This window comes from Saimiri boliviensis, chromosome 6 (assembly GCF_048565385.1).
Source record: "Saimiri boliviensis isolate mSaiBol1 chromosome 6, mSaiBol1.pri, whole genome shotgun sequence".
Classification (NCBI taxonomy): domain Eukaryota; kingdom Metazoa; phylum Chordata; class Mammalia; order Primates; family Cebidae; genus Saimiri; species Saimiri boliviensis.
This window is the reverse complement of record NC_133454.1, coordinates 70,267,340-70,293,290: the sequence shown is the minus strand read 5'-3', so window position 1 is coordinate 70,293,290 and position 25,951 is coordinate 70,267,340. Positions and strand designations below refer to the sequence as shown.

Here is a 25,951-nt window from a genome sequence, read left to right as displayed (position 1 = left end):
TGGGAGTGGAGCATCTGGCTGTAGGACTGCACGATCAACATTCCTTAAGGAGATATCAGACCCCACAAAGCAGCTGTGCTGTTGTGTTTCCCCCCAGCAGGCTCGGCAAGATCTGTTGTTCTACATCCCCCTGAAGGGCGCCATCCCGAAATATGCCCGATTGGGATATTGATTATTGTGAGATGAAAACACTGGAGAAATTGCAGTTTCTGAAAGGGTAGCTGACCTGTCTCTTGCTACATGCAGCCAGCAATAAAGATTCCTCTTGGTATCTTCTCCATACCAGAGACAGAAAACAGCCCTATCACCAGAGACTGGGAATTGGAGGTTGCAGTGGACCTGAATAAACATACTTAACGGTAACCCTTATCTTCCACTTGGTTCCCACCTCCCCACCACCATGTGTGTCCTAGCGACTTCCCTAGAAAATCTACTGCCCCGTAGCCAGATTTTCTTAGCCCTGTCATTTCTTCTCAAATGTATCACTCTATCTAAAAAGTATAAAAGTATCCTCCTTTGGCCACTTCTTCGGACTTCACCTTCTTATGAAGATCCCCACATACATATAAAACAAATGTAATTTGTATACTTCTCTCTTGTTAATCTGCCTGGTGTCAATTTGGTTTATAGATCCAGGGGAAGAGCTCACTAAGGGCTAAAAGAAGGGATTAGAGGCGATCTCTGGCTCTCCGACACACCCCAAGCCTCGATGACGGGGTGAGGGTCTGCAGCATGCATGAGGCAGACACATGCGTCATCTCTCTGGAGAAGTCCAAGCTAAGCAGAGGTTACTTAGAGACAGGACCTCAGACTCCCAAGCCTGGTGAGTCATGTTTTGGGTCTGTGTGTGTGTGTGTGTGTGTGTCTTGCTTTTTGTTTTTTTTAGAGACAGGGTCTTGCTCTGTTGCCCAGGCTGAAGTGCAGTGGTGCAGTCCTGGCTCACCACATCCTCAAACTCCTGGGCTCAAGCAATCTCCCCGCATGAGCCTCCTCAGTAGCTAGGACTACAGGCATGGGCCACCATGCCTGGCTAATTATTATTATTATTATTATTATTATTATTAGTAGTAGTAGTAGTAGTAGTAGTAGTAGAGATAGGATCTCACTGTCTTGCCCAGGCTAGTCTCAAACTCCTGGCCTGAAGCAATCTTCCTGCCTCAACCTCCCTAACTTCTGGTAGGTGCGAGCCAAGGTGCCTGGGCAAGAGTCAAGGTCTGAACTAGATTAGATGGTTCTAATAGCTGCTCTTTACAAAAGCCCTCAGCATTCACTTCGAAGTTAAAGCTGTTTCTTCCGTGTCATACCTGGCTGCCACCCCTCCCTGGTCAGCTTGGCAGCATGCCAGTCCTTGGCTCTTGCCCTCCCCGCATGCCTCCGAGCCAACCAGCTGCCTGTTCACACAGTTTTATTCTGGGTAGGAAGCTGCGAAGTTTGTAGTTGGCTTCTTAGCCTCTTGTTCCTGTCCTCTGGCCACCTCGGTGGAGTCACACACAATATTCAGACCCATAGGTGTGAATTTCACTAGTCAAATCCTGGGAAGCCAGTCTCCTGCCGGCTGTTTCTGTGGGGCATGCCCAGCCCCCACTATGTGCTGTTCCACATACTCAGGCCGTCGAATGGAGTTTGAGTGGGGTTACCAGCGATGTCCACTTGGCTGGGGGCCGGGTTTGTAATGGATGTGGAGAGCAGCAGCCCTAAGCCTCTCTGGGACACAAATTGACCTCGTTGCTGTAGTTGGTTACTGTGGCCAGCAGAGGGCGCAGTATGCACCGCTTTGGGAGAGCCAGTTGGCGAAGGGTGGCATTTTAAACCTTCTAAAATTAAATGATAGGAGAGACAGAATTGATGATGAAGAAAAAAATGAAAATGAAATCAAACTGGATAAACTTACCATCTCTGGGTATTCCAAGTGTGTTCCTTGTCTTCAACCTGGGCTCAGTAACAGCCTTCCAAGAAGGGTCCAGCTAGTCTTCCTTACCCGGCTGGCCACTGAAAGTGCCCTCCTGCTCCTGGCCCTTATTGGCCCTAGGAAGGCCCTTGTTGTGGCTGCCCTTCAGCCCCAGCTCTCTAGATGCTGGTCCCATGCCCCTGCATGAAGCTGGATGGGGTTGGGATATCCTTGGCCTTTCTGTTCCAGCAGTCTGATCTCCGGCTGACTTCTTCCCATGTTTTTCCTTTGAAGAAGCTTTCTCTGTCCTCTACATTGTGGTAGTGTGGTCCTTTTGCCTGTAATGGAATACTGCCTGGTGCGTGTGACAATGAAAGGCAGTGGTGTCTTGTGGTTGTCAGCTAAGAGGAGAGATGTGAGCCACATGTTTGTGTTGGGTAGGACTTGTCGAAACTGACTCACTAACCCAAAACACTGAAGATGAATGTAAACCTAAATGCCAAATTGTTTGTCTGCATTAAAAGCAAGGATAACCCGTTCCATCTAACAAGGATTCAACATGTGCTAAGCAGTAAGCTAAATGCTTTACAGATACCATTTAATTCAATCATAGAAAATCTATGAAATTAATGATAATTTCTCCACATTGTGAATGAAGAATCTTAGAAAGGTTAAGTGACTTGCCTGAGATCACAAAGCTAGTAAGTGGCAGTACTAAGGTAGGAAACAGACTGAGCTGGCGTCCAGTTTCCCCACTGTCCACCTCCACCTGAGCTGCCCACTCCCCTTCCACCTTCCAGGCATGGTGCCAGCATCCCTCACTGCCTGGCATATTGTGGCACCCCCATTCCAGTGATATTGCAGGTGCACATTGACTCCTCACAGTGGATAGCGACACCTAGGGAGACATCTAGAAACTTGTGTACCTCGTGTTTACACTGCCTTACTAGAACAGTGCCATTTTTATTTTCCTGGGGCTTATTTATTTATTTATTTATTTGAGATGGAGTCTCACTCTGTCGCCCAGGCTGGAGTTCAGTGGTGTGATCTCAGCTGGCTGCAAACTCTGCCTACCAGGTTAAAGTGATTCTCCTGCCTTAGCCATGCAAACTCTGCCTACCGGGTTAAAGTGATTCTCCTGCCTTAGCCACCTGAGTAGCTGGGATTACAGGCACATTCCACCACACTCAGCTAATTTTTGTATTTTTAGTACAGAGAGGCTTTCGCCTTGTTGGCCAGGCTGGTCTTGAACTCTTGAGGTCTCGAGCTCTTGTTCTGCCTGCCTTTCATCCCATTTTACAGAGGAGGAAACTGATGCAGAGATAATGCACCTGAGGTCACCTAGCAAGTAACTATAAAAACCCAGACCAGGTTGGGCGCAGTGGCTCATGACTGTAATCCCACCTCTTTGGGAGGCCAAAGAGGGCAGATCACAAGGTCAAGAGTTCGAGACCTGCATGGCCAACATGGTGAAACCCCAAATCTACTAAAAATACAAAAATTAGCCAGGCATGGTGGTACATGCCTGTAATCCTCACTACTCAGGAGGCTGAGGCCGGAGAATTGCTTGAACCTGGGAGGTGGAGGTTGCAGTGAGCTGAGATCGCACTACTGCACTCCAGCCTAGGGGAGAGGGCGAGACTGAAACAACAACAAAAAAAACCCAGACCAGGAATGTGAGACCAGGCTGTCAGGCTCAAACGTATGCCACACTGAAGAGGTGCTTGGTAATGCTTTGCTACATGAAAAAACCTAGAGTTTCTCCAAAGTATCATTCAATCTGAAAAAGTATTTTCAATATAGCCAGGGGCAGTGGCCACACCTGTAATCACAACTATTTGAGAGGCTGAGGTGTGAGGACGGCATGAGGCCAGGAGTTCGAGAGCAGCCTGGGCAACATAGTGAAACCCTGTCTCTAAAATAAAGAAAGAAATAAAGAAAATTTGGGTGTTGGGGGGAGACGAGAATGTTTTGAATAGCCCCCAAGGCAGCAATTTAAATCCACACCCCAGCCCACTGTGTGGATCCAGTGGCCACACAGCCAGTTTGTTCAGGAAAGCCTGAACAAGGTTAAGTGGTTGCTCTCACTGAGTCCACCTCTCCTCGTTTACTAAACCATTTGGACCTCAGTTTATAGAAGAGAAAGCATGTGTCTGTGGGCAGGGCACTGTGGTGTCTCATTTCCCTGGCTAGGGCTCCAGGCCTCCTCAAGCAATCCTGAACCCCTTTAATCTGCCTCTTCCATCCTTGTAAAGGTGATCTTCTAGTTCAGGGTGAGGTCCCAGGAACTCACCTGACTATGAAACTTAATTGTGAGTTTGCCATCAACTGTCTCTAAAAAAAGAAAAAGAAATGGACACAGTCACCCCAGCCTTTAACAGCCACCAGCCTGATCAGTCAGCAGCCATCAACATTAAGGCAAGACCCTCCACCAGCAAAAAGATTATGACTCACTAAAGGCTCAGAGGATCATTAGCATTTTTAATCAATAAAGTATTTTTAATTAAGATACGTACATTGTGGTTTTAGACATAATGCTATTGTACACTTAATAGAACACAGTTAAGTATGCAATAGTGCAATATAACTTTTACATGCACTATAGGGTAAATCTAACTTTCATATCCACTGGGAAACAAGCAAAAATTCATGTGACTCACTTTGTTGTGATATGTCTGGGACCAACCTGCAGCATCTCTGAGGCATGCTTGTGATTCTAAATGTCCTAGTAGCAAAAAGCAAAAAGAAACAGGTAAGCTTAATTGTAATAGCATTTTATTTAACCCAATATATCTAAAGTTTTATTGTTTCAACATGTAATCAATGTAAAAATATTAGGCCGGGCGCGGTGGCTCAAGCCTGTAATCCCAGCACTTTGGGAGGCCGAGGCGGGTGGATCACGAGGTCAAGAGATCGAGACCATCCTGGTCAACATGGTGAAACCCCGTCTCTACTAAAAACACAAAAAATTAGCTGGGCATGGTGGCTCGTGCCTGTAATCCCAGCTACTCAGGAGGCTGAGGCAGGAGAATTGCCTGAACCCAGGAGGCGGAGGTTGCGATGAGCCGAGATCGCGCCATTGCACTCCAGCCTGGGTAACAAGAGCAAAACTCCGTCTCAAAAAAAAAAAAAAAAAAAAATTAATGAGGCATTATATTATTGTTTATATTTCCAAATCTGATGTGTATTTTATACTTAACAGCTCTTTTCCATCTGGACTAGCCCAGGGGCCAGTGGCTACGGTTTAAGTCAGACAAATTTATAGTCTGATTAAGAGATTCTGAGTTTTCTTTTCTTTTCTTTCTTTTTCTTTTTTCTTGAGATGGAGTTTTGCTCTTCTTGCCCAGGCTGGAGTAATCTCGGCTCACTGCAACCTCCACCCACTGCGACCTCGGCCTCCCAGGTAAAAACGCTTCTCCTGCCTCAGCCTCCCGAGTAGCTGGTATTACAGGTGCCTGCCACCACGCTAATTTTTTTTAGCTGGGATTACAGGCACCTACCACCATGCTAATTAGCCTGGCACTGGCTAATCTTTTTTTTTTTTTTTTTTTTTTTTGTATTTTTAGCAGAGATGGGGTTTCACCATATTAGCCAGACTGGTCTTGAACTCCTGACCTCAGGTGATTCGCCTGCCTTGGTCTCCCAAAGTGCTGGGATTACAGGCCTGAACACCCAACTAATTTTTGTATTTTTAGTAGAGACAGGGTTTCACCATGTTGGCCAGCCTGGCCTTGATTTCCTGACCTCTGGTGATCCACCCACCTCAGCCTCCCAAAGTGCTGGGATTACAGGTGTGAGCCACCACACCAGGTCCTGAGACTCTGAGTTTTCTATCATAGAACACGTTATAGCTGAAAAGAAAAATTAAAAAAAAAAAAAAAAATTGGGGCTGGGTGCCGTGGCCCATGCCTGTAATCCCAGCACTTTGGGAAGCCAAGGCAGGCAGATCACAAAGTCCAGAGATTGAGACCATCCTGGACAACATGGTGAAACAGGTCTCTACTAAAAATAGAAAAACTAGCCAGGTGTGGTGGTGCATGCCTGTAGTCCCAGCTACTTGGGAGGCTGAGGTGGGAGAATCGTTTGAACCTAGGAGGTGTAGGTTGCAGTGAGCTGAGATCGCGCCACTGCACTCCAGCCTGGGTGACAGACAACAGAGCAAGACTCCACCTCAAAAAAAAACAAAAAAAAAACAAAAAACAAAATTACAAAAAGAGAGACTCTGAGTTTTCAGAAAAAAGGATGATGCTATTTGGTGTTGACAAAGACATCCACATTGTTTCACAAGTGGCCATGTGATCGGAAATTCATATATGTTCTTGTCTCCTTACTTTTTTTTCTTTTTTGTTTTCATTTCACAAGTGATACATGAATATATTTTCTTCTTTTCTTTTTCTTTCTTTCTTTTTTTTTTTTTAAAGATGAGGTTTCACCGTGATGGCCAGGCTTGTCTTGAACTCCTGACCTCAGGTGATCCACCCACCTCGGCCTCCCAAAGTGCTAGGATTACAGGCATAAGCCACTGCGCCCAGCTTCTTTCCTTTTTGGTTTTTTGAGACAGTCTTGCACTGTCACCCAGGCTGGAGTAAAGAGGGGCAATCTGGGCTCACTGCAACCTCTGCCTCCCAGGTTCAAATCATCCTCCCCGCTCAGCCTCTGGAGCAGCTGGGACTACAGACCCATGTGCCCGGCTAATTTTTGTATCTTTTAGTAGGGATGGAGTGTCACCATGTGGCCCAGGCCCATCTAGAACTCCTGAGCTCAAGCAATCTGCCCCCCTCAACATCCCAAAGTGCAGGGATTACAGGTGTGAGCCACCACACTCAGAGTCAACATATTTTAAGAAAAGTCAAGCCATGAATTGCTCCTTAACCTCCTCTAATACTGCTGCATTCCCCAGAGGTGGCCTTAGTTCTCTATCAGTTGAGTATAAATCCTTCCATGCATTTACATGCATAGATATGTTTTTTGTTTGTTTATTTTGTTTTGTTTTGTTTTGTTTGAGAAGGAGTCTTGCTCTGTCTCCCAGGCTGGAGTGCAATGGTATGATCTGGGCTCACTGCAACCTCCACCTCCTGGGTTCAAGTGATTCTCCTGCCTCAGCCTCCTGAGTAGCTGGGATTACAGGTATCCGCCACCATGCTCAGTTAATTTTTTTGTATTTTTAGTAGAGATGGGTTTTCACCACGTTGGCCAGCCTGGCCTCAAATTTCTGACCTCTGGTGATCCACCCACCTCAGCCTCCCAAAGTGCTGGGATTACAGGTGTGAGCGACTGTGCCTGGCCACATAGATATGTTTTACTATATTTTACATAAATCTTATACAGTAATATTGTTTGCAACTTGCTTTTTTTTCACATAGCAGTATTACTTGGTGTTTTTTCATGCAAGTACATAGATCTATTTCTCTTTTTTTAGTTATTACATTACATAATATTCCATAACAATTTTCCTACTGCAGGGCTTTTTGGTTGTTTATAATTTATTTTTCATTATTACTAATAATGTTCTAATAAGCATTCTAATAAGCATTATTACTAATAATGTTCTAATAAGCATTCTTGCCAGACATATAAGCATTCTGGCAAGAATGTACATCATCCCATGTACATTGTGTGAGTGTTTTCTGAAGTAGATAAAAAGAAATATATTTTCTGGGCCAAAGGAAATCTACATCTTAAATTTTAGTGGATGCTGCCAAGCTGCCCTCCGAAAAGGAAGTACCAATTCACACCTCACCTACAGAGTGAGGATGCTTGTCTCATCACACCCTTCCATACACTGAATCTTATTTTTATTTTAAGTAGGGGTATTCAGAAGTGTGAGTCTTTTAAGCAATGATACAAAAGCAGTAAAAAAAGATCTTTTCAAATGTATTTGACAGCATTCTTCTATGAATATGCAGAGACTCAATTTGAGGCCCAGAGTGGTCACCGATCAATTTTAATCAAATCACTGAGAATGTGATGACATCATTGCGTCTCTCTGGGGGCGTCAGACCTAAAGTGAGTGATAACTGAATATGGTCCCTATTACCCTAGAACAGTTATCCCTTATCAGATGCCCCAGTGGAAGCCCATGTACCCTCTCTCTGTGAACACAAGAAGTTCCTGTCTTCTTACCTTCCTCTGAGCCGCTCACTCTGGAACTGCAAAGCAGGCACACCCACCCTTATCTCCAAGACTTCAGTTCTCTCTTTCTTTGCCAAGCTCCTCCAGCTGGATTTAGGTAAGTTTTTCCTTCGTCTTTCTGAGATGGTGTCTTGCTCTTGTTGCCCAGGCTGGAGTGCAGTGGCGCAGTCTCGGCTCACTGCAATCCACCTCCTGGGCTCAAGCGTGTCTTGTGCCTCAGCCTCCCGAGTAGCTGAGTCTACAGGTACACCACCATGCCCAGCTAATTTTTGTATTTTTAGTAAAGATGGTGGGTCGGGGGTGGGGTCTTATCATGTTGGCCAGGCTGGTCTCGAACTCCTGGCCTCTAGTGATCCACTTGCCTCTGCCTCCCAAAGTGCTGGGATTACAGGTGTGAGCCACTGTGCCCAGACTTTGGATTCAAGTAAATTCAATGCTTTCTATGACATTCTACTGTTTTCAAACTGTTCCCAGAAACTGTAGGTTGTATTCATTCGACCAGGGCAAGTATCACCTTTGGTTTTCAGAAATTTCAGGAAAATACCTTTGTGGTGCTCACAGGGTCCAGAGATGGCCCAGGTGTGGCCACAAACCCGTATGTTTCTCAGACATATAGTGTCCCCTCTTCACAATCCCAGGGACAATTCTGTGACTCTGTGGGCTAAAGCACATAAAGCCTTGTTTTCGTTTTGGATATCCAGGGAGAGATTAAGTTACTCTCACTGTCCTGCTCTAAATTACAATTCAATGTATTGCGACTACTATTGCTTTCATGGCATTATTTTGAGTACCATATTGCCTTTTGCTTAGAATAGTCTTAGACAAAGGAAGGGCAGTATGATGAAGACAAAGACTTGCTTCATCATGGACTTTCTCCTGGGACTGGGGAGTGACACTCAGGCAGGCAGCCTCCTGGCATGGCTGGGGAAGGAAGGGCAGCAGATGACCTACCACATCATTAAGAGGTGCCGTTTACCTCAGGGAACTTGCCACTGTCATCCTCAGCTTTCAGTCTCCAGAATTTGGTTTTCTGAACATCCCAGATAAGATATAGCATGTGCAGGCAAATTCATATTAGTTCCAAGCTACGGGGAACTATCTAAAAACCAGAATCCATGCATTGATTTGTTTGCTCTTCGAACTTTGACTGACACTGGGCCTGAGCCTGTCCAGATCCAAGCTCTGAATAGAATGAATAAAATAGGCACAGTCCAGGCTCTTACATAGCCTACAGTCTACTGGGAAAACACACAGACCATTCCAACTTAGTGAGATGAGTGTTACCGGAGGGGATGCCCACAACGCTGTCGAAGCAATGAGAGGAGGCGCAGCCCTGAAGAAGCGGAGTATTTAACATGCGGGCAGCAGGGAAGGGAAGGAGCCAGTATGAAGCAAGATTAGCACATGCAAGGGGGAGAATGATCGCTAGAGCAAGGTCTCAGGGAAACAGAACTACACTGGGACCAGAACACAATGGGAAGGTGGGCCTTGGGAAGAAAGAGGGTCTGTTTCCTAAGCGGGGAGAGAAGGAGAGAAGGCTAGCCAAGGACACACAGGATGGGCGGAAGGCAGTTCCCGACTGCACCATCTACTAGCGGGGCAAGGGGTTAGGAGGGAGGTTGACTGCTGAAAGTGAGGAGGACGTTCTGGGGTTCAAGCTTTGCCAACGGTTATTACAGGGACTGTGGAAGAATGTGAGGCATATGGGAATGAGGAAATAGAGGGACTAGGAGCCCTCTGTGACTTTGCTCTGATCCCAGCATGCAAGGTGGGGTGCTCTCCATCAGTGCCCACATCTCTAGTGAAGACATAGGAAGTCAGGCAGGCGGATTCACCAGGCTCACGTTTTCAACAACTTGGCACCACTCTATATGCAGACCAAGGAGCTGGATGAGGAGGCACATGAAGAGCAGAGAGAGATAACAGATGGAGGGGGGTGGGGACAAAAACAACCTATTCCTAGGTTCCTCATCTTGGTGAGGGTTGTCACCAAGCATTCACGACTGAAGTCAGAAACTAGGGCATCCGCTGGGTATGGAGGCTCACACCTATAATCCCAGCACTTTGGGAGGCCAAGGTGGGTGGATCACCTGAGATCAGGAGTTCAAAACCAGCCTGGCCAACAATGGTGAAACCTCGTCTCTAGTAAAAACACAAAAATTAGCCAAATTAGCCAGTAGTGGAATGTGCCTGTAATCCCAGCTACTTGGGAGGTTGAGGCAAGAGAATCGCTTGAACCTGGGAGGTAGAGTTTCAGTGAGCTGAGATTGCGCCACTGCACTCCAGCCTGGGCAACAGAGGGACACTTTGTTTCAAAAAGAAAAAAAAAAAAAAATGACAAGACACGATGGCTCACACCTGTAATCCCAGCACTTTGGGAGGCTGAGGTGGGCAGATCATGAGGTTAGGAGATGGAGACCATCCAACATGATGAAAATCTCATCTCTACTAAAATACAAAAATTAGCCGGGCATGGTGGTGGTCACCTGTAGTCCCAGCTTCTCAGGAGGCCGAGGCAGGAGAATTGCTTGAACACGGGAGGCAGAGGTTGCAGTGAGCCAAGATCATGCCACTGCATTCCAGCCTGGCAACAGAGTAAGACTTTATCTAAAAAAAAAAAAAAAAAAAAAAAAAAAAGCAAAAAAACCACAACTCTATCAGATACACAGCTACCATCTCCTTAGTGCTTTGATTCATCCACTTCTTTTCTTTTCTTTTTGAGACGGAGTCTTGCTCTGTCCCAGGCTAGAGTGCAGTGGCTGAGATCTCAGCTCACTGCAACCTCCGCCTCCGGGTTCAAGCAATACTCCTGCTTCAGCCTCCCAAGTAGCTGGGATTACAGGTGTGCACCATCATGCCCAGCTAATTTTTGTATTTTTAGTAGAGGCAGGGTTTCACTATGTTGGCTAGGCTGGTCTTGAACTCATGACTTCAGCTGATTCACCTGCCTCAGCATCCCAAAGTTCTGGGGTTACAGCCATGAGCCACTGCATCCATCTATTTCTTGTCATCTTCCCTGGTCCCTCTGCTTAGCTCCTATAGAACTCTGTTAATTCCACGATTATAGGTCAGGTCACTTTACATCAGAGTTGTTTTCGTACTGGAATTATTAAACACTCCAGTGGCTTCTAGGACCAGAAAACAATTGAGTGGTGCTGCCAGGGAGTGTGGCACATTGAAAAGCCTCTTTTCGGCCGGGCGCAGTGGCTCACGCCCATAATCCTAGCACTTTGGGAGGCCGAGGCGGGTGGATCACGAGGTCAAGAGATCGAGACCATCCTGGTCAACATGGTGAAACCCTGTCTCTACCAAAAATACAAAAATTAGCTGGGCATGGTGGCGCGAGCCTGTAGTCCCAGCTACTCGGGAGGCTGAGGCAGGAGAATTGTTTGAACCCAGTAGACAGAGGTTGCGGTGAGCCGAGATCATGCCATTGCACTCCAGCCTGGTTAACAAGAGCGAAACTCCGTCTCAAAAAAAAAAGGAAAGCCTCTTCGTGTAACAGGGAAGGAGAGCACTGCCCATGAAGAAATGTAGGCTCGCTATTTTGCTTGATCTTTCTATATTCTTTAAAACACCTGAAATAGTTTTAGAGAGAAATACCCTGACCTTTAAATAAAGAAAACTACTCAAACTTAAAATAAAACTGTTACTGAATTATTATTATTATTATTATTTTGAGACGGAGTTTTGCTCTTATTACCCAGGCTGGAGTGCAATGGCACGATCCCGGCTCACCGCTACCTCCGCCTCCTGGGTTCAGGCAATTCTCCTGCCTCAGCCTCCTGAGTAGCTGAGATTACAGGCACGCACTACTATGCCCAGCTAATTTTTTGTATTTTTGTAGAGACGGGGTTTCACCATGTTGACCAGGATGGTCTCGATCTCTTGACCTCATGATCCACCCACCTTGGCCTCCCAAAGTGCTGGGATTACAGACTTGAGCCACCGTGCCTGGCCCTGTTACTGAATTATTCAGGGTTAAAGTTTACCAATGCCTGCAAATGACTTTGAAATGTCTCAAAAGACGTATTGGTAGGTGGCTAGAGGGATGAGTAGATATGAGATAAAGCAACAGCAAAATTTTAATTGTAGCACCATTCTCAATTCCCCCTCAGCTCGGTGATGCACAGGTTTTTCAACTTTTCTATAAGCTTGGAAATTTTCATAATAAAATGAAGGGACTTTTATTTTTTATTTTTTTTGAAACCGAGTCTCCCTGTGTTGCCTGGGCTGAGTGCAGTGCTCAGTCATGGCTCACTGCAGCCTAGACCTCCTGTTCTTAAGCAATTCTCTCACCTCAGCCTTCAGAGTTGCTGGGACTACAGGCACACACCACCACATCTGGAAATTTTCTTTTTTCACTTTTTGTAGAGATGAGCGCGTCTCATTCTGTTGCCCAGACTGGTCTCAAACTTCTGGCCTCAAGCGATCCACCTGCCTTGGCCTTCCAAAGTGCTGGGATTACAGGCCTGAGCCACTGCACCTGGTCAGAATTTAATTGAAAAAGAAGGCTGGGCATGGTGGCTCATGCCTGTAATCCCAGCACTCTGAGAGGCCAAGGCGAATGGATCACTTGAGGTCAGGAGTTCGAGATCAGCCTGGCCAACATAGTAAAACCTCGTCTCTACTAAAAATACAAAAACTAGCTGGGCATGGTGGCATATGCCTGTAATCCCATCTACTTGGGAGGCTGAGGCAGAAGAATTGCTCGAACCCAGGAGGCAGAGGTTGCAGTGAGCCGAGATTGTACCACTGCACGCCAGCCTGGGCAACAGGAGAGAAAAGAAAGAAAGACGAAGGGGAGGGAAGGGAGGAGAGAGAGAAAGAAAGAAAGATAGAAATGCACACATGAGCCACTCTCTGGGACTTCTGTTACAAACTATAATGGACTTGATCAAAGTAAGGTGGGGTAAATGAGAACAAAAAGGACACGGAACACAGTCCCTAGGATGCTTAGTAAATATCAGGTTTTATTATTATCATTTGGAACGGAGGAAATGGGCACAGACTGGGGGACATGAGTTTTTTCGTTTGTTTGTTTGTTTTTGAGACAGAGTCTCACTCTGTCGCCCAGACTGGAGTGCAGTGGTGCAATCTTGGCCCATTGCAACTTCCGCCTCCCCGGTGCAGGCAATTCTCCCACCTCAGTCTCCCTAATAGCCGGGATTACAGGCGTCCCGCACCACACTAATTTTTGTATTTTTAGTAGAGACGGGGTTTCACCATGTTCTCCAGGCTAGTCTCGAAATCCTGACCTCAAGTGATCCGCCTGCCTTGGCCTCCCAAAGAGGAATCTTAAATGAGTCTCACTGAGGGCTTTCAGCAGATTTTCATTACAGTGTTGACCCATAGGGGCCAGAGTTCCACGCTGGTTAAACTCTGTTGCTGTGTTAACTTATACCTGTAATTTCCACCTCTGCACCTCACATTGCTTGTTTTTAAACTAAGAGAATTTGAACACTTAAGTTCCCCTGCAGTTTAGAAGTCCTGCTGGATGAACCCCCTTTCTCGTTCCTGCCTGCCGGAGGGAGATACTCTTTCCCCAGACGCCTTCTACGTAAACACTACATTTCCCATGAACACCCACAGGCGTCCATGTAGCGCAGCCTTTGGTCGTCGCTCGCGCTCTTTATACGTATTTCCGCCCGCGAGCCACTTCCTTTCCTTTCGGCGGAGCGCGGCGGAAAGATGGCGGTGCAAATTTCAAAGAAGAGGAAGGTGAGTCTCTGGGGTCTGTGCTTGGGAAATGACGGCGTCACGCAGGTCAAGGGCTTCCCGAGGTGCCATTGCGAGGCCTGCGGCTCTGTGTCCTGCCCTAGGAAGCGGTTTAGGCTGCCTGGCGTTCCCACGGGCCGCGGATCGAGGTGGATTGAGTGAGAGGCCCAGGCCCGAGCCAGGCGAGCACTGTGAGGCCGGGAAAGGGAGAGACCCATTTTTTTCCGGTTCCGAGTGAAGCTCAGAGAGATGGGCACCAGGCGCCTAGTCTGTCCCGGAGAAGGCGTTTGTGAGCATTTTTTTTGGCCCACAGAATTAGTAAACACATGAGGGCATGTGTCATTTCCCTCATGTGTTACCCGGTGGTTTTGGGAAGGAGAAGGCTTCTTACCTTCTTACTGGTCGTGTTTGGGTGCAATCTGCTGGCCCCAAAACCTCAACTGACGGTTGCTTGTTACGTCTGAGGACCCCGGGAAGAAGCTGCCTCTGATTTAACAGCTTATCATTCCACGAGAAAAAAACTGTAAAAATCATTAGCTTTAAAAATAGATGGTTTGTCATTTTGTATACGAACACTTCGATGTTAAAATTAAGTCCACGACTCTGTAAGTTAGGATTTGCCACCTCTGTGTACAGTTAAATCAACAGGTACTGTAAGGCCAAATAACATGGCTGGGATTCTTTAGACGGTCCAGGTTGTGTCTACAAGTGAGACGGCTTTTATGTTAAGTTCACTATCTTCCTTCACGGTGACAAGTACAGTGTCTTTGCTGTGCTGAGTGAAGTGTAAATGGGCCATTTTAGAGCAGTTTCTTGTTTTGCACGTGGAACTGTTTTAAACCCTTCGATGAAGAGATGATGACGAGTCTGACTTGGAGGTGTTCTCTTTGCCCAGGTGGCCTACTCTGTGCTGCGTTCTGTGGCACAGTTTAAAGGGCCCTGGCTGAAGTAACTTCCTAAAGATGACCTAGAGGCATTTGTCTGAGAAGGGTTGCTGCACTCCTGTTGGAACAAGGGTTTGGAATTATTGGTTGGAGGTATTTAGTTTTGGTGAGGAATGCATTGACAAGTAAGACTAGACTGGCTCAGATGACAGTGAACCTACACCGATGTCCTAATTTTGAACTTTGCCTTTTTGGGTAAGTTTGTCGCTGATGGCATCTTCAAAGCTGAACTGAATGAGTTTCTAACTCGGGAGCTGGCTGAAGATGGCTACTCTGGAGTTGAGGTTCGAGTTACACCAACCAGGACAGAAATCATCATCTTAGCCACCAGGTAAAACTCACTTGTCATCTTTTTACAACAGATGACTGCCCATCATCTATTGTAAATGCTGAGTTGGTTTATTCTCTGTGAACTTAAGGTACAAACAACCAATGAATCTGGGCTTAGTGAATATAACTGCTTCTTAAAAGCTGCATTTTAAGGCCAGGCGTAGGATTGCAACTGCATTTTTAAAATTTTTTTTTTTTTTTTTTTTTTTTTTGAGACGGAGTTTCGCTCTTGTTACCCAGGCTGGAGTGCAATGGCACGATCTCGGCTCACTGCAGCCTCCGCCTCCTGGGTTCAGGCAATTCTCCTGTCTCAGCCTCCTGAGTAGCTGGGATTACAGGCACGTGCCACCATGCCCAGCTAATTTTTTGTATTTTTAGTAGAGACGGGGTTTCACTATGTTGACCGGGATGGTCTCGATCTCTTGACCTCGTGATCCACCCGCCTCGGCCTCCCAAAGTGCTGGGATTACAGGCTTGAGCCACCGCGCCCAGCGCATTTTTAAAATTTAACTTTTGTTTTTGTTAAAAAATTTTATGCTTTGTGGCAGAGATTTTTGCTACCACACATATATGCAAGATTGAAAGTTACACCTAGCATTGTAAGAGTTATGAATTGTCACCTTTTCCCCCAGAACACAGAATGTTCTTGGCGAGAAGGGCCGGCGGATTCGGGAGCTGACTGCTGTAGTTCAGAAGAGGTTTGGCTTTCCAGAGGGCAGTGTAGAGGTGAGTTGTTCTGGCATGCCAGAGATGATGGCGCTTCAGAATGATACTTCTAAAAACTTTCAATTTGGAGACTTTAATTATTTGTTTATTACAAATGGACTGGTAGAATTTTGTTGAAATTCTTCTAATGAATAATGGGCTTAACTTTGCAAGCCTATTCTGCAAACGGATGGTGGTTAAAGGATTTTACGTTCAACTTGGGCATATGATGGATTGACTATCCGCATTGGTGCCCTTGGTGTGGCTAAAGGAGCTAGGGTGGGAGGGCAAGGAACCTGCACTGTGTGTAGGTGGTAGAAGTGCTTTAGGAATTGAGGGATACCGAAATTACATGCAGTATGTGATGGTGATATCCAATCTTTTGGCTTTCCTAGGCCACATTGGAAGAATTGTCTTGGGCCACACTAATGATAGCACAAAAAATCATGATGTGGAATTTGTATTGGGTCACATTCAAAGCTGTCCTGGGCTGCATGTGGCCCGTGGGTTGGACAAGCTTGGTGTAGAAAGTGATGCTTGTATGACAAATGTCAAATTTTCAGCTTTCAGTTGAAAACAGTGGTGACTGGTAACACTGTGTCCCTTGCTTTCTTTAAAGCTTTATGCTGAAAAGGTGGCCACTAGAGGTCTGTGCGCAATCGCTCAGGCAGAGTCTCTGCGTTACAAACTGTTGGGAGGGCTTGCTGTGCGCAGGTAAGTATCCTGAGACCTAATGGTCCTGACCTTTTGTGTGTATCAAAATATATGTCTGCCATTTGTTAATTAAGCAGATGAACTGTTACAAAGTGACAGGATCTGCTAATCTCCCAGGATTATAATGAGCTACTAAGCCATGCCCTTCACTGAACTGGCAGACTAACAAGACTGCTAAAGCAGCAAGAACCATAAAGGGTATATTCAGTTTTGTAATGGAGAAGTGTTATGGGTGCTTTGGGAGTTAAACACAAATAGAACTGTCCAAGGAGGGGACCAACTCCTGTTGGTCTTCTCAGGGATGCCTTCTAAAGAGCCCTGTGGTGAGTGGTGGGCAGTGGGGAATAATTTAGGCCTGGTACTGGGTATGTGTTATGTATCCCTAGGTAGAAGTGCCTTAGTACTTGTGGGATACCATGAAACTTAGAACAAGCTAGTAGGTGTCATTCAAATCTACTTAGTGTGTTCACTCTTGAAATGGTACTGTGAAGAGATAAGACCTGCTGGGAGAGAGCTTAAAATCTAGACGCTTAAAACCTCTGAGTTGCATGCAGGTAGTAATGTGAGGGTCTGCTGGTAAGGTTTCAACTGGAAGTTCTTTGTGCAGTTTGTATGTAAAGGCATTGGAATGCCTGGCCTAGAGGAAAGCTGTGCTGTAGGAAGGTTAACTGGTAGGGATGGGTGGTGTAGGTCAGGCTCTATGTAAGGACCTAGAAAAGACTGCTTACCTGGTTTGAGTTCCAGTTCTGTTGCTTAAAACAGTGGTTCTCAGAAGTTTTATGTCAATCCCAGACCCACCAAATGGGAAACTGGATGTGTGACTCAGCAATCTGTCTTAACTCTCCCCTACATGGGCTTTGCACACATTGAAGCAAGTTAATGAGCTTCTGAGTCTAGGATCCCCTCTATCTTTTAAGGGGGACCATTATACCACCTCTCAGTTGTGGAATAGTAAGAAAGATAATGCGAAAGGGCCTAGAGGTGGCTAGCTCTTCAGTTAGTATCTTGCAGAGCGTAAACTACCGAATGAGTTGCAGGTAGGGCATATTTTAAAATGTTTTATCAGCATTCTTTTTTTTTTTTTTTTTTTTGAGACGGAGTTTCGCTCTCGGCTCACTGCAACCTCCGCCTCCTGGGTTCAGGCAATTCTCCTGCCTCAGCCTCCTGAGTAGCTTGGATTACAGGCATATGCCACCATGCCCAGCTACTTTTTTGTATTTTTAGTAGAGACGGGGTTTCACCATGTTGACCAGGATGGTCTTGATCTCTTGACCTTGGGATCCACCCGCCTCGGCCTCCCAAAGTGCTGGGATTACAGGCTTGAGCCACCGCGCCCGGCCCTGTTTTATCAGCATTCTAATAGCAAGGTAGCCAGGATCCTGTGTGGGTTAGCTTTTCATAGTGAATGAGACTTCTGGAGGTTGCAGAATATTTCAAGGGACCACAAAGTGGGTACTTGTAAAAATGTGGATCTCAATTTTGGTTATATGTGAGAAATCACCCAGGGAGCATTTTTAAATACATAAGCCTGGACTTTGCCCATTTAATTGGCTTAGAATAGGGCCTAAACATCAAGGTTTCTTTTGTTTATTTTAGCTTTCCGAGGTGATTCTGATAGGCAGCCAGGGTTGGAAAGTACTAGGTTAGGAGCTTGACTTGCTTGATGAATATTACCCTAAGATTAGGTACGATAAGCCTGGAAGAGAATTAATATTTGGGGGCCAGATTCTGGTCAGATTTATTCTCCATTAAAGGAACATTGAAAACTAATTTTTCTTCTGTTTTTTTTTAAAAACTAGGTGGGGGTTGTTAAATAAATTCGGTCCTTGATAATAACACAAGTGGATCTTTCCTGTTCTTCTGAAGGGCCTGCTACGGTGTGCTGCGGTTCATCATGGAGAGCGGGGCCAAAGGCTGTGAGGTTGTGGTGTCTGGGAAACTCCGAGGACAGAGGGCTAAATCCATGAAGTTTGTGGATGGCCTGATGATCCACAGCGGAGACCCTGTTAACTACTACGTTGACACTGCCGTGCGCCATGTGTTGCTCAGACAGGGTAAGCAGCTGAGAGTGCTTGGCAAAGGGCATTTGTGGACACATTTGGTTTTCCACAGACATCTTAAGTATTTGGGGAGTTTATCATGGAAGTGGCTGGGCATGGTCATACTCCTTGGCATATGGATTGCCACGTTTATCTGTAAGTATTGAATTGCTGATACCTGTTAGATCCAAGAGTTGGTTTGTCCTTGTTTTAGCCATCTGTGTACCCTTCAGTGATGACACGATGACGAGTCAGAAAGGTCACTTCCTGCTCTTGGTCCTTGTCAGTGCCATGTTTTGTGGTGCTGTTCACAGATTCCTTTTGCAGAAGTGTCCTATTCATTGATTGATTTAGAGGCATTTGTCTGAGAAGGGACCAGACCCAGGGTTGCTTGAGTAAACTGCTTGCTCTCTTTGGTCTTGTGTGGTAGGGGCCGGTGAGACCCCAGCTGTGTGCTAACAACTGTGGTGTCTTCTAGGTGTGCTGGGTATCAAGGTGAAGATCATGCTGCCCTGGGACCCAACTGGTAAGATTGGCCCTAAGAAGCCCCTGCCTGACCATGTGAGCATCGTGGAACCCAAAGATGAGATACTGCCTACCACCCCCATCTCAGAACAGAAGGGTGGGAAGCCAGAGCCGCCTGCCATGCCCCAGCCAGTCCCCACAGCGTAACAGGTATGCCTGCAGGGGCAGGGGACTCGGGGGGGGCAGAATAGGGTCCTTCCTAGTCTTTCTGTTAATACTTGTATCCCATACTCTTGTGAGCATTTGGTGATGTGGGAGAATACAAGTTGAAACCTGGGGTCTCTTTAACCCTCAGTTCCATTGGGACAGGTGTTTGCCTTTATTTCAGAAAGAAGTTCCTGCTTTTACTCCTGTGTATGAAACAGTTTTCCCTTAGTTGCTCAAATACTTTATTGTATTTTTTCGAGACACAAACTTGCCCTGTTGCCCAAGCTGGAGTGCAGTGGCAACCTCTGCTTCTCAAATTCAAGCAATTCTAGTCTCAGCCTCCCAAGTCGCTGGGATTACAGGCACATGAAATCGTGCCTGGCTAATTTTTATATTTTTAATAGAGACAGGGTTTCACCATGTTGGCCAGGCTGGTCTCAAACTCCTGACCTCAGGTGATCCACCCGCCTCGGCCTCCCAAAGTGTTGGGATTAATAGGCGTGAGCCACTGTCCCTGATTGCTCAAGATTTTCTAGTTACTTTTGCTAGTAATTGGCTATTCTGTCCTTTAGCAGTCCCTGTAAAACAAACCTGTGGTCAACATTTGAGGAGTTTTTTGTTTCTAGATGTTTTTTATTTTGTGTCTCTAGGAGCCTTGTAATTTTTTTATGGGAAAAAGGACAAACCCTTATGCATGTATTTTTTTGTTAGTATTGCTAAGTGGGAGTTTGTATCTGTTTGGTAAATGAAGGCTTAATAACTCTGGTTAAGTTTCTTAATTTTGTGGTTTATTTGGTTTCAGGGTCTCCTTGGCAGCTGCATTCTGCAGTCTGGATGTTGCTCTGTAACGACCTTTAATAAAATCTTGTACAAAGACGCAAGGCCTGACTAGACTGTTCAGTATTCAGACTGAGGGGCATGTTGACCTGCAGAACATTACATATCTTCTTGGTTTTAGCTATACTTGGGGTATTTGCAAGGGCCAGAATAGTAAGACCCAAGCAAAGGCAACTAGAGAAGTTTATCTTTGTGTGATAGCGAAGGCTGATGGCAAGCGAGGCAGCACCTTGATTCGTTGTCCTGTAGTTCAGGATTGTATGTTTAGAAGAGGGATATATTGAGTTTTTCTTGTGTGTAAAGTGATCCACGCTGCACATACAAAGTGAGTATAAATCGCCATTATGTTTCGTGTCATGCTGTTTTCTTTTTTATTTTTTGAGGCGGAGTTTCGCTTTGGTTACCCAGGCTGGAGTGCAATGGCACAATCTCGGCTCACTGCAACCTCTGCCTCCTGGGTTCAGGCAGTTCTCTTGCCTCAGCCTCCTGAGTAGCTGGGATTACAGGCACGTGCCACTATGCCCAGCTAATTTTTTTGTATTTTTAGTAGAGATGGGGTTTCACCAAGTTGACCAGGATGGTCTCGATCTCTTGACCTCGTGATCCACTCGCCTCGGCCTCCCAAAGTACTGGGATTACAGGCTTGAGCCACCGCGCCTGGCCGCATGGTGTGTTCTAAGTGTTCTTTGCATACGTACTCATTTAATCAACCTCTATAAAGTGTTAAGGAAATTTGCTTGTGCCACCATATTTAAGGATCAGAAGTAAATTTGCCTAAGCAGTAAAAAGCTATCATTAGAATCCACATTCCTAAGTCGTGTTCTCTAGACCATTATGTTCTGGAGAACTATAAAGAACATTTAAACTGTCTCTGATTTTATCTGTCAGTGTTTTGAAGTATTTTCTACTATTAAGTATTTTACAAGAAATTGGGCACTATTTACTCAGGAAAAACTAGTGAGGGAGAGGTTGGCTTGTGAAAATCATGAGACTGGTCATAAATCAGATTCTGGTTGATCACAGAGGGGACTTCCAGGGACAGCTGTTACGGCCTGCAAGGCCAAATCGAGTGGTTGCTTCCTGGTGATGCACCTTGGCTGGTGAGATAACCCTGGCTCCATAGATGGTTTAGTTAGCAGGTGCTATGATTATGTGGTTGTCTTCTCATTTAGACTGAGCTGCACATGGCATTTTTATTTATCAGCACGTGGTAAGGGCTTAATACTTGAGATACGCACACTGTAGGAAACACACTGACAAGCGTCTCCCTTTTTATCTCATAAATTGGTCATCTTAATCATTTAAGTGTACACTGATATAGTGATAGCCCTCTGTCCAAGGGTTTTGCATCTGTAGATTCAACCAACTTTGGATCAAAAGTAGTCAAAAAGGATGGTTGTGTCTGTACTGAACATGTAGACTTACTTTTCTTATTGTCATTTGTCACTTATTGTACACTGCAGTGTAACAGCTGTCTACATAGCATGTACATGAGGTATTAAAAGTAATCTAGTGGATGTGCCTAGGTTACCTTAGATATAAATACTGTTCCATTTTATATAAGGAATTTGAGCATCTGGGAATTTAGGTATTTGAAGAGGGTCCTGGTACCAATGAATGGTACTGCAGGAAGACTGCTGTATATTCCCATTGTACAACCGTCTCCAGTACTTAATCTTGCAGATGTGTTGCCCCTCCCCTACCTTTTTGAAAACACCTTTGATGTTTATACAGAGTCCTGTCCTTTTTATTTTTTTTTTTTTGAGTTTTGGTCTTGGCCCCCAGGCTTGAGTGTGGTGGTGCTATCAGCTCACTGCAACTTCCGCCCTGGATTTAAGTGATTCTCCAGCCTCGGCCTCCTCACTAGCTGGGATTACAGGTGCCTACCATTATGCCCAGCTAATTTTGTGTTTTTAGTAGAGATGGGGTTTCCCCTGTTTATCAGGCTGGTCTTGAACTCCTGACCTCAAGTGATCCTCCCCACCTGGGCCTTCCAGAGGGTGTGAACCACTGTACCCAGCATCTGATCATCCTCAGATTGAATGCTGGGAACAGGTTAAGACTATCATGTGCTGTATATTATCTTTTAAATTCCTCATTTTCGCCAGTCCACTTAAAATTGGAACTTCAGCCAGTGGGATAAAGTAGTGCTGTTAATTCCCACTAGGTGTTGCTGTAACAAAGGAAATGTGCAGTAAGAGTAACAGCTTAAGGAGAAAAAAATAAAGGTAGTGAATTGTGACAGAAAAGTAAGCAGATTAGTGTATAGATACTGAATTATTGGGAGAAAGTAGTGCTGTTAATTACCACTAGGTGGTGCTGTAACAAAGGAAATGTGCAGTAAGCCTAACAGTTTAGGAAGAAATTTAATTTTGACAAAATATGCAGATTATTAGTGATACATTATTGAATTATCAAAGCGAACATCCCTATGTGACCATTTAAAAGCGCCAATGTGTCCAGCTGTGGTGGCTCACACCTGAAATCCCAGCACTTTGGGAGGCCAAGGCAGGTAGATCGCTTAAGCCCAGAATTTCCAAGCCAGCCTGGAGAAAGTGGTGAAACCCTGTCTCCACCAAGAAATTTTAAAAATTTGCCAGATGTGGAGGCTGAAGTGGGAGGATGGCTTAATCTGGGAGGTGGAGGCTGCAGTGAGCCATAATAGTGCCATCATACTCCAGCCCAACCTGGGTGACAGACCCTGTTTCCAAAAAAAAAAAAGACCCCCACATTTGCCCCCTCCCTTGTAGCTAAGAAAGTATGGGAGGCCAGGTGCACTGGCTCAGGCCTGTAATCTTTAGGAGGCTGAAGTGGGAGGGATTTTAAAATATTGACAGTCTTGCTCTGTCACCCATGCTGGAGTGCAGTGGCCTGATCTTGGCTCACTGCAACCTCAGTTTCCCAGATTCAAAGTAATTCTGCCCCAGCCTCCTAAGTAGCTGGTACCCGTTACCACACCTGGCTAATTTTTGTATTTTTAGTAGAGATGGGTTTTCACCATGTTGACCAAGATGGTCTTGATCTCTTGACCTCGTGATCCACCCACCTCGGCCTCCCAAAGTGCTGGGATTACAGGCTTGAGCCACCGCGCCCGGCCCTGTTTTTATTTTAACTTGTGAAGATTACATGTGTTCCAAATGATATCTTTTTTTTTTTTTTTTTTTTTTTTATGAGACGGAGTTTCACTCTTGTTACCCAGGCTGGAGTGCAATGGCGCAATCTCGGCTCATTGCAACCTCTGCCTCCTGGGTTCAGACAATTCTCCTGCCTCAGCCTCCTGAGTAGCTGGGATTACAGGCACGCGCCACCATGCCCAGCTAATTTTTTGTATTTTTAGTAGAGACGGGGTTTCACCATGTTGACCAGGATGGTCTCGATCTCTTGACCTCGTGATCCACCCACCTCGGCCTCCCAAAGTGCTGGGATTACAGGCTTGAGCCACCGTGCCCGGCCCCAAATGATATCTTTTAAAAACAAGTTAGTCTGTTCATAAATATGGTAAAAATTCAATAGTATAGAAAAGAAAAATCAGCCCCTCTCCCACTGCCAAGCTCACCCTCTGCAGAGGCGTTCTCCACTGTTTCCTGTGTATTCTTATAGAAGTGTAGTCTGTGTATACACAACTGAGTGTGTGTGTATTTTTATCTTTTCCGTGATGCTATTACCTTAAGTATGACAATACTGGCAGCTTATGCATGATTTTTTCAGAAGCCGTTTTAGAAAGAGCAGGCCTGCCCTCTCAGGATCACTTTACCACAACAGGATTTTAGGAAAGACCCCCACCTGTCCACAGCAAATGAGGCATTGTATCTGCAAGCAAAAGAAGAAACTGGCCAAAATAAGCAGCACAGAACTTTACTGGAAGGATCTCAGGTAGCTCAGAGTCCACGAGAGGCCTGGAAAACTCAGCTCTGAATTGAGCTCTGGGGAGGCTGGCGTCAGGGAATGCAGCCAAGGTCATAGCTGAAAGCAGCCTGGTTTAGGGTGTTGTCACCATCACCAGACTCTCCCAGTGAGTGATTTTTCAGCCGTCCCTTTTTTTGTGTGACTCTGAGGTTCAAAGTTGTGGGTGTGAGCATCTGATTGGCCAAGCCTGGTGTCTGACCCAGCTGCTGAAAAAGATAGCTTTGGCTTCCACAGTGGAAATGAGGCCCAGCCCACTGCCATACTCACTGAATGCCCCTCTCCCCCAACTAGGCAAGGTGTTGATGCTGGGTGGCCAAAACCATGTTGTGAAATTGTCCTTAGAACCCACTGGTAGAAATATGGCTGTTGCCAACATGAAGACAAGAGCTGAAGCCTTTCTCCTAGAATTACCAAAGGTTACCGGCAGACTGAAGAGTTAGGTTCTAGTCATTAGGTTTCCTGGCAGCTGGTGACAGACTGGGAGCTGCTGAACTCATCAGCTTGCACATCAGACAAGGAAGAGAACCCAGAGTATGAGCCAGAGTCAGGGATGAAAACACCACTGTTAGGGAAGAGAACCAGGAGAAGCACAGTAATGTGTGCTGAGAAGACAGTGGATAAAGGGTTTTTTGGGAGATTAATTCCCAGACAGAATCTGGGCTGCTGAAACCCCCAGCGGAATGTGATAATCTAGAGCCTGCTATCCACCTCTGTGATCTCACACTCATTAGGGGAGGGCCAAGAAATTTCAGCCACAGACCCCACCCAACTCACCACCTTCAGTCAGCCATTCTCCATACTCCTACCTGGGAAATTAGGCAAAGACTATGAGGATGTCAGTGCTGCTGTGGTGATGAGCTGAGTGGGGACACCTTCCTCTGCAGTGCTTCACTAAGGAGACTTGAGGTGGGGGAGAAGCTGAGCATTGCAGTCAGAGACCTGGGATCAAATCTTGGCACCAGCACTGATTCAGTGAGTGGGTGACCTTGGACCTTTCTGATCCTTGGTTATCTCACAGAGCTGTTGTGGGAGTTAAAGGAGATGTAACTATCAGTATGTGTTTTTGTGTTTCTTCTCTAGCGTTCATTGTCTAGTATATTCCCTTTGTTTGGAGACATAACAGAGCCCAGGTCGGGCTAGGTGCAGTGGCTCACACCTGTAATCCCAGCACTTTGGGAGGCCTGGCCTGGTGGATCAGTAGAGGCCAGAAGTTGGGAGACCAGCCTGGCCAGCATGGTGAAATCTCATCTCTACTAAAAATACAAAAATTAGCCAGGCGAGGTTTGGTGGCACATGCCTGGAATCTCAGCTACTTGGGAGGCTGAGGCATGAGAATTGCTTAAACCCAGGAGGTGGAGGTAGCAATGAGCCAAGATCGTGTCACTGCACTCCAGCCTCGGTGACAGAGTGATACTGTGTCAAAAAATAAGACAACACTCATTGTAGAAAACTTGGACAATAAAGGAAAATACGGCTAAGAGAAAAAAAAAAAGCCCAGCTCTTTTAAGTCTGACAGTTTGGATTCAGCACCAGGTATACAACTTAGCAGTATGAGTGCAAACACATCCATTACCTCCTTGTGGCTCCCTTTCTTTGTCATCTGCATGTAGAGTGCTTAGCACAATGCCTGACCTACCCCAGAAAGTGCTAGCTATTACTATCACCACTACTTAGGCAGATCCTCTTGGATTTTAATAGCTAAATTCATGATAGTGCATTCTGCCCATCCCAAACTGCATGTGCCCTGACTACAGGTGCCACACTTTCTGCTTCTGCTGAAAGGTGGGCATAGCTGGGCAGATAATCAATATCCACATTTTATTATTTTTTAAAATTTATTATTTTTTTCAATGGCTCAATTTGAAATTGGATGACTTTTTTTTTTTTTTAAGATTAAAAAAAAATATATGGACTGCTTCGCGAATTTGTGTGTCATCCTTGCTCAGGGGCCATGCCAATCTTCTCTGTATCATTCCAATTTTAGTATATGTGCTGCCGAAGCAAGCACAATATCCACATTTTAAAAGATGGTGAATTTGGCCGTTTACTGTGCCTTGTTCCATTTT

At 45.7% G+C, this 25,951-nt stretch overlaps 1 protein-coding gene and 3 non-coding genes across 4 annotated transcripts; 3 read left to right on the top strand and 1 right to left on the bottom strand.

The window, feature by feature from the left end:
- The first annotated feature begins 13,641 nt into the window (after positions 1–13,641).
- RPS3 (ribosomal protein S3) lies at positions 13,642–20,018 on the top strand. The gene is made up of 7 exons (XM_003923477.4): positions 13,642–13,741; positions 14,883–15,013; positions 15,645–15,738; positions 16,337–16,431; positions 18,298–18,485; positions 18,949–19,145; positions 19,945–20,018. Exons 1-6 carry the CDS (start codon positions 13,712–13,714, stop codon positions 19,140–19,142), a joined length of 732 nt encoding a protein of 243 aa, XP_003923526.1. The 5' UTR covers positions 13,642–13,711; the 3' UTR covers positions 19,143–19,145; positions 19,945–20,018.
- Positions 14,581–14,728, top strand: LOC120364800 (small nucleolar RNA SNORD15). The gene has a single exon (XR_005579939.1). It is a non-coding gene; the product is annotated as a small nucleolar RNA SNORD15 (small nucleolar RNA).
- Positions 18,698–18,843, top strand: LOC120364799 (small nucleolar RNA SNORD15). Its single transcript, XR_005579938.2, has one exon. It is a non-coding gene; the product is annotated as a small nucleolar RNA SNORD15 (small nucleolar RNA).
- A 5,768-nt stretch (positions 20,019–25,786) lies between the features above and the next one.
- LOC120364744 (U6 spliceosomal RNA) lies at positions 25,787–25,893 on the bottom strand. Its single transcript, XR_005579892.1, has one exon. It is a non-coding gene; the product is annotated as a U6 spliceosomal RNA (small nuclear RNA).
- Positions 25,894–25,951: the final 58 nt, after the last annotated feature.

Coding starts and splice junctions, on each gene's coding strand:
- RPS3 (XM_003923477.4), top strand. CDS start 13,712: ATGGCGGTGCAAATTTCAAAGAAGAGGAAG. Junction 15,014..15,644: donor ATCATCATCTTAGCCACCAG/GTAAAACTCACT, acceptor CTTTTCCCCCAG/AACACAGAATGTTCTTGGCG. Junction 16,432..18,297: donor GGAGGGCTTGCTGTGCGCAG/GTAAGTATCCTG, acceptor GTTCTTCTGAAG/GGCCTGCTACGGTGTGCTGC.